General features: G+C 40.0%; 1 protein-coding gene across 1 annotated transcript in view; it reads left to right on the forward strand.

The window, feature by feature from the left end:
* Positions 1-6203: 6203 nt before the first annotated feature.
* CKAP5 (cytoskeleton associated protein 5) overlaps positions 6204-8161 on the forward strand; it is a gene marked incomplete at its 3' end in the record, with an annotated part of 35555 nt that continues 33597 nt past the window's right edge. The window contains exons 1-2 of the mRNA XM_010087457.1: positions 6204-6298; positions 6843-7036. Coding sequence (XP_010085759.1) covers positions 6242-6298; positions 6843-7036 — 251 coding nt within the window. The remainder of the gene's footprint in view (positions 6299-6842; positions 7037-8161) is intronic.

The following is an 8161-nucleotide window of genomic DNA, read 5'->3' on the forward strand; positions in this document are numbered from 1 at the left end:
AGCTGGAGGGGTGCGCTTCTGGTAGGTGCTGGGGCTGGCCGAGAGGGCCCTTGCTGCCGTGCGGGACGGTGCTTCCCTTGGAGAAGGAGGTGGGTAGGTAGCGGTCGTTCCTGCGGTGAGATGTCTCTGCGGGAGCTTTCCCTCATCAGCAGTTCAGGCCGTCCTTTTATAGCCCATCCCATGAGCCTTCCCCTGCCTGAGCTTTGTAAACTCTGAGGGATGGGGGAGTTTGCAGCTAAGAAGCATGGACTCGCTGATCTTTCACTCCAGCCCACCACCCTTGAATTATCTCAGTGGACACAAAGTTGCACGTGGGGTGCCCTGTTCCCTCTTGCCCCTCTCTGCTCTGCAAGACTGGCTCCACTCTAGGCTTACCCTTGCCTTAAGAAATAGCTTTTTCTCTTAGCTTTAGCAGAACGTCAGTTTGTGTTGTCTCTTGCTTTGAGGCCCTTCTTTTTTGTGCACAAGTAATTTTCAGAGACCATGTATTGAAACATATTTTTTTCCAGAGGAATTAAGTATCTCCCTTACCAGTAACTTGCCATTTGTGCTATTAAGGTATCACTGAGCTGAATTAGGTCATATGAGTTAGACAAGAGAGAATTTATTGCTGTTTACTCTTGAATGCAATTTCATTGCTGCTGAAGTAGTAGCTTCTCTTGGCTGCTATCTATTCCACAACCTGCAAAACAATTCCTTTTTAGTGTGCATTTCTCTTATTTCTCTTTCATTATTCTGAGGTCTTGCATTCCTTTCATCAAGAATCAGTGTATCTCACATCTTTTAACTAATTTTTTAGTTGAAAACACCGACCTTTAAGATCCTGTGAAATTTTTATTGCCTAAGCAGCAACTAATCTTCTGTGGTTTTTTAACCTCTTTTTTTTGTCTGTCATCAAAAGATATGTGGACTGAAGCTGGCAAGCACATTTACAGTCTGACTGAAAGTTCTTTGCTGCTTTTGCCGGTATCTGTAGTTCAGGATTGTTAGCTGGACTTCAATTTTCCTTTTGACTATGTGGAATTTACTTAGGCAGTTGCTTTATTTCGCTAACTGATTAGGCTATAGTTCTTGGATTTGTGTGCTGTTAAAAATACTTAGTGTGTCCAGGTGTTGTTTAAAATAAAAATGTAACTATGTTATGATTACTTGAATTTTTCAACCTTTTTTCTGAGCTACTTTATGTTGTATCTAATGAGAAGGTTTATCTGGCAAATACCAGAAACGTGCTGGGCTAAACTTCTAAGAAAAAGAAACTTCCTCTTTTCAGAGCCAAAGAGCAAATATGACCCAAAACTGCCATTAAACAAAAATTCTTTCTGCTAGGAAAACTGTGGGCTGCACTGACAGAGAACTGTCTGCTGAGAAGTGTTGTTTCATCTGAGATGTGACATACAGCTCTACGTTCAAGTATGTGCCCTGCTGCATAGGAATGTTTAAACAGATTTTTTTCCTTTAAAATGGCCTGTTTTGCTTTCTCAGAACTTACTCTTTTGAGTAAAGTTTTTTGAGAGTCTTTCAAAATGTCAGAATGCTTGCTGTCATTCTTACACAACAGTGATGTGCAATAGGTGGAAGTGAGTAGGGGAGAGTGGACAGTTTGTATCTGTGATCATCCAGTTTTGTTTAGCATAAAATGGCTTCCTAGTTTGCCATTGCACATTTTGTGTAGAAAATGGTCTGGAAGCTGAAACTTCACAATGAATTGCAGTGATAGATGATAAATGTATGCTTCCCAATAAAACCCATTTCAGGATATTTGTGAAGGTGGGATTTTCTTTAGCACTGCCCCATACTATGAAGCTGTAAGGCTGATGCTGTTCAGCTCTCAGAAACTGTAGCAGTGGAAGCATTTATTTAGAAGCTGAGTAGGAACTGTTCAGAGCAGTGTGTGGTTAGTGTAAATTTTTTTGTATTGATACTTTCCCATAAACTCTTAATGTGTTGATAAATTTGTTTCCTAAATTATTTATATACAGTGAGGATTTCTCACTTTTAATTTTGAAATTCTTGCGTTTGTGCTGCCTTGTAAATGTCTTCTGCTCTTGCATGCTTTCCTTTGAAAGCCATCCTTTTCTTTCCTTGATAGTCTTCATTTTCTCGCTGCTCCATGATACAAGAGCTTGTCCTGCCAAGAACTGTCAGGGAGGATTTGTTGTTCATCTCCGTTGCAGATTGCTCAGCTGACTTGCTTTTGTAAATGTTGTGTTGACCATGTTAGTAACAAACCTCTCTCATAAAACTACTTTGGGTGGTTCTGTCACTTCAGAGGTCTTGTTTTCTGCATTCTACCAAAATGAATGTTGTTACTGAAAGACTTCAATCTGTTTTTTTCTGAGTTGTGGCAATGAGAAAGCTATGTAGGTCAAACACTTCATTGCTGCAAATTTACTGGTAATAACATAATTTATCTGTGTTGTTGTATAATGAGGCTACTTGTTATTTGGATGATAAGTAATGGCTGGAGGTTTTACATGTCTTTGCAAAGAAACTTTTTTCCTAAAAAAGAAAAAAAAGCTTTTTGTCAAATGTGGGATATTCTGTGAACATACAGAACCCAGTGACTTAACTGAAAGGAGAAACAACAGTCGTTTGTTCTGGTAGATGCAAGATGCAGACAGTACAAAATCTTGGCATTAGGACAGGCGTGAGCAGTGGTGACGCTGGAAAGAAGGGATGTTTCAGAAGGAGCTCTCTCCCACTGTGATCATGGAATACTTTCTGATTAACTGCCTGTTCTAAAGGGATTTGTAAGTTATTGGGGGGGTGGAGTATAATTTTATCACTATTTTTAGATGCTAGATTCAGCACAGAAGGCAACTTAACCCATTTTATAATTGCAGTAACTGTTGTAGATGTTAGCGACTAAAAATAGTAGGGGACCTGACTTGACCAGACTGAAAAAAATGGCTGAGAAAATACTGTTTCCTGGTCATCCATCTCCCCTCCCTGTGTCTGTCCCATCAAGTGTGTTCCCTGCCCAGTTAAGTACATTGTGATGTTGGGAAGGGGAATCCTAGATCCTTTTCTTCCAGTTTTGAAATTTTATAATATAGGGTGTACAAGCAAGATGTCACACTTTGTAGCAATGAACTGTTGGATAGATGTAAGGGTAAAAATACTTGTAAATAGGCATCAGCCTTGCGATGGACAAGCCTTTTTAATAGAGTTGCTCCTGACTTTAGGGTTTGACCTGATTTTAGGATTCTAGTAAGGTAGTTGCTGTCCTACAATAAGATTTTCCTTGGCAGAACAGATTTCTAGAGAGAAATAAATGCTTCTTTTTACTCCTGAAGTAGGAGGTTCATGCTGTTGAGTTTTCTAAAAGAATGGGTTGTAGTTGGGGGTTTGTCTTAGTACAGGTGCCAGAACTCTTTATTCTGGTGTTTCTGCTGTTGGCAGGTCTGTTAGTGCTTTATTCCTTTTTCTGCTTTCTTTGTGAATAACTGCTGTTCCTGTACTTGTTCCTTATACTTTCCTCAGCAAAATGATATATAGACAGGTAATAGCTTGAATTACCTCCAAGTTTCTGAGCAAGGCTCAGAACTCTCTAATTTCCTTTTAAGTTCACTCTGCTCATTCTTGGCAAAGGCATATGTGAGTTTGGGAAAAAGAACACTGTTCTATTTATGTCACCTGCATCCACACTGGGGAAGTACCCTCTTATTTTTATACTGGTACATTAAGGTGAATGCATTCCTAATGCAAACACACCTTATCCTGGTGAAGCTGATGGTGCTTGGCTGCAGAAATAACTTGTGGCAGAAGGAAGTCTGCTGCTGTACCTGCACTAGGGCAGTCTTGTGTCCTTTGCTAGGTGAGGTATTTGGAAAGTTTTGAATGTGAATGCAGTCTCATTTTTGCTTTTGGAGAGAAATCATCACAGTTGTAGAGCTAGATATAGTTTTGCCCCTGCCTCCATGTTTACCAGGACGGTCTTGCTTTTGTGTGGAGGGTGGCTTGCTTTTTGTTTGTTTGTTTGGGGGATGTATTTGCAGTTGTTTTATTAACTAGGTAAAATGCATTGAAATTTAATCAGGAGGCTGATGATTTTTATTTAATTTTGAACTCTCAGTAGGCTGAGGGAAGGGATAAGAAAAATGAGTGGCTTGGACAGAGAAAAAGAAACCAGAGTTGCAGAAGAGTTTGAACAGAGGAAAGTGGAATCTGTTGCAAAAGGCTGGTGGGGCTTCCATGCAAAAGGGTGTAGTGCCTCAGTTGCCCTGTTGACCTCTTATGATTGGTTGGTGTTGGTATGGCATTGCAAAGCTTGTTATTTTCATTGGAACTGTTGAGTTGGAGTACCTTTTTCTTGTCAATTCCTGACATGGAGGAATGGTGTGATCAGTATTAAACCCAAACTTTTTTTTAATAAGTTGTACATTTAGAAAGATAGTGTATCGCAATGAACCTTTTCAGTGGAATGGGCTTTAGGAAGCCTCATTTGTATGTACTTTGTTTCTCACTTAATAAGCAGAGTGATCCCTTCATTCACAATGGTTTGTAGTTCGAGGGGTTAATTAAGTCCTCGTCTCTGGCTCTCATGATTTTTTTTTTGCTTATTTTTGCTGAGCAAGCAAACTTCTCAGTACTGCTGTGCAACTGTGCTGATGTCAAGAAAAAGTGTCCACATTGCTGTTAGCGAAACGAGAAGGACGAACCATAATAATGCTTGAACACATTTCTTTCTGTGTGTTGTCAATGTCTGTCCTGACACTGACTTTGATTTGCCCAATGGCAATATAATGAGTAGGTTTGTGCAATTCTAGGGAGAACAGTACTGGCATCCTTAGGGATTTATAAATACTTAAGGTAAGTTTAGGGGTGTGGGTGTGTGGTGGTAGCAGGTGGGATTTGGTGTTTTTTTTGTTTTAAATTATTGGGGATTTGCGTTGCTCTTTAAGTATCTTCTAATTAATCCAGGAAGGAAGAAAAAAAGGTTGTTTTTATAGTAGACGGTTGCTAGCCTAATTTTGCAGTCGAGTTAGCTGTATGTTAGTGTTGTGTGACTGACAGAAGGCTTTGGAGAACTTGCTTATGTTAACTTACAAGGGATGGTGCACTTGTGATTCTAGGGGTTAATTTTCTGCAGAGAAGCTCGGCGCATTACGTGAACTACTTTGTAGGTTAAAGTGTGCAGTTTTGCTGGCATAGGCTGAATACGCGTTACGAATATTCTGCTTGTATGGTGTAGTTCCATCCCTGTAGTGATAAATTGTTTTATATGCTGTCCACTTCTTAGAGTTTTGGTCATCTTTGTCTATGCATGTGAACTGGTATGCTGGAATGTGTTACTCCTTCTCTGGTTTGATTTTGTTTGTATAAATAATAAAGTTATAAATCAAAAAATATTGCTGCTACTGCTATTTTGATTTTGGTATTTTGATTTTGGCATTTGCTCCCTTCATCAGGCATATTCTCTGAGCAATCAGGTTAGTTGTACAGTATGTCTGAGATGGGCATTGAGCCTGAGGTCTCACCTCTCATACCCTAACAGTCAGTATTCTGTTCTTAATAGAAAGGAAGGGGGGGGAAGGAAGGAGGAAAACACTTAGGAACTTCAATGAGTAAGGATGTGCGCCCTACATGTTGTAAGAAATTGATCTCTTGTTGACAGTTGCTGACACTGGTTACATTAGAATTAGGGCATAAAGCAGACAGCTTGCAAAAATGGGGCCTGTTCCTCTTGCAGTACTGTTCATTTCGAATGTGCTGTTTGTAAAGTTGTTAAAATGGCTGTCCTTACACTAGCACCTGATTATTTTTCAATGCTGATTCATGGCACCTGTTGCTGAAAGCACATGTTGGTAAGAGTCAGTTTTCTAGTGTTGATAGGGGCTCATTTTGTTTTAGCACCTTAATCAGAGTGTGTTCTTCCTCAAGCTTACATGAGGTTATATTCTGCCTGCCTTCTCGGGTTACTACAACTTTCACAGATTGAGATTTATAGTGTCTGAGAGATTACAAATTGCGCTGCTCTCTAATCTTTAATGGCTTCTGGTACCCTTCCAGAGCTAACAGAATAGTGGTCTAGGCTTAGGAGTGCATAGCCAAATGTAACTACAAGCTTGGAAGGGTGTGTCGCACATTAGCAATAGATGTGCTACAGAACTGTGGTGGGGTTTTGGTTTTTTAAATAGAAGTATGTTGTGGGTAGCACCTCATATGTATTTTTTCCATGTTCTAACTTGTCTCTATCTCCACAGGAATTACTGTAATTATAGAGAGAACCTGAATAACAATGGGGGACGACAGCGAGTGGATGAAACTGCCCATTGACCAGAAATGTGAACACAAGGTAGGAAATCTCATCTTTAGGTTTGTTTTGCTGTGTCTCTGCTGCGGTCATTCTGCGGTGCTCCTCTAAGTACACTGTAGTTGGGTAATCTCGACAGCCGCACAGTGTGTGTATAACAGGTCTGAAACTGCATCAGCCCTAGCCAACCTAGAGGCAGAATAACATTTATTAAGTAGAATTTAGTAGCATGATAATCTGCATAGCGTAAGCTTGTGTGCTGAAAGATCAGTGCACTCATTCACGTGGCGAAATTCCTTGTCTGTAGCTGAAACTATTGTTGGGCTCCCACCTACTTGTCAGTGATTGTTAGAGCTTATGAAGAGCAGTGGGGAAGATGATTCCCTCTAGCCAAGATAATCCTTGACAGGAGAAGAGCGAGTATTTTGTTTTGTCCTATTGCATGCTATTCATATCGTCCTTGAAGATAAATCTTTCAGATGCCAGCTTACTGAGCACACTTTCAACTATGATTGAATAATTTTGCAACACTGGTGAGTTATGGTTGTATAAGCACAACATGTAAACGTCTCATTTTTGTTTCCAGCTGTGGAAAGCCAGGTTAAATGGTTATGAAGAAGCCCTTAAGCTCTTCCAGAAGATCGATGATGAGAAGAGTCCCGAATGGTCCAAGTATCTTGGGCTGATAAAAAAATTTGTGACAGACTCCAATGCAGTGGCTCAGTTGAAAGGACTGGAAGCAGCGCTCGCTTACATTGAAAACGCTCATGTAGCTGGGAAGTAAGTATCCTTTTCTTGCTATTAGTAGGCTGCTATGACAGTTAATGTGCCTCCCTGAGAAAGGCTGCAGATAGATTGTACAGTGGCCACTAACAATTCTGATCTTTACTGTTGAGAGCAGAACTTGCTCTTTGATCTAGAGAATTCGACGAATGGTGGATTTTTCTTGTGGATGGCCTCCATGGGCATATGAGCTTGTCAGAAATTGCTTACAATGTTCAAATAAACTATTAAGGGCAGTAAAATATATTTCTGAAGAGGTAAAGAAAGTAAATCAGTAATTTGGTGGTATAAGTGCTGTGAACTGGAATCCCTCTTCTTGTGTGACTGAAACAGTCTGTACGTGCAGGGAGCCTCTTTTTCTGGGGAGATATTAGTGTAATTCATTCATTAAATAAAATGTAGTTGTGTTTATGTAGTCTTACATCCAACTTGACACATACGAATCTTCATACCTGCTAATTTCTTCACAGGATGTTTGCTGGTATTTCATTGTTATCCAGCCCATGAAACAGCCTGTGCTCCCCAGGGTGAAATAAAAACACCTAATGGGCCAGATCAGTGATTTGGTCCACTGACTTTGTGACCTGATTAAATAAAGGAAAGTCTTATGGGGTGGAGGGGGGAGGAAAACAAACCCAAGGCTTTGTTTAAAAACCTAACAAACTTCCAAACCCCTTGATCCAAAAGGGGTGTAAGTGGTTTGGTTGATTGGAGGCTTTGAAATAGACATGAAGTTGTGTGCTGGGATTATGCACCAATGCTGTATGTAAGTTACCTGTAAAGTATGGAATTCCAGGAAATGACACTTATTTGTGGACCTTAACTAGTGTATATTAATGAGTATGCTTTTGAGAAAATGTCTGCTGTTCACTGTCTGGTGTAGTCCAGTATTGGGGACAAGTTAACTAGCACTCAGTCTGCAGGAGTTATTTTGATTAAACTTGAGGTTGAAGTCAGGTCTCATAAAAGGTTGTTGTCTTCAAAGTTAACTTAGAATTTAGTTCCTGTCATATGAGGACTTGCTGAGCTTTAATCCATGTTTTGGGTGTTGTGTGTGTTTTTGTCTGTGGATAATGATGTAGAACATCCAATTCACCCAAATGTTCCAAAAGTGACACTCTT

The sequence above is a fragment of the Pterocles gutturalis genome, unplaced genomic scaffold (assembly GCF_000699245.1).
Source record: "Pterocles gutturalis isolate BGI_N339 unplaced genomic scaffold, ASM69924v1 scaffold12531, whole genome shotgun sequence".
In the NCBI taxonomy this organism is placed as follows: Eukaryota; Metazoa; Chordata; class Aves; order Pterocliformes; family Pteroclidae; genus Pterocles; species Pterocles gutturalis.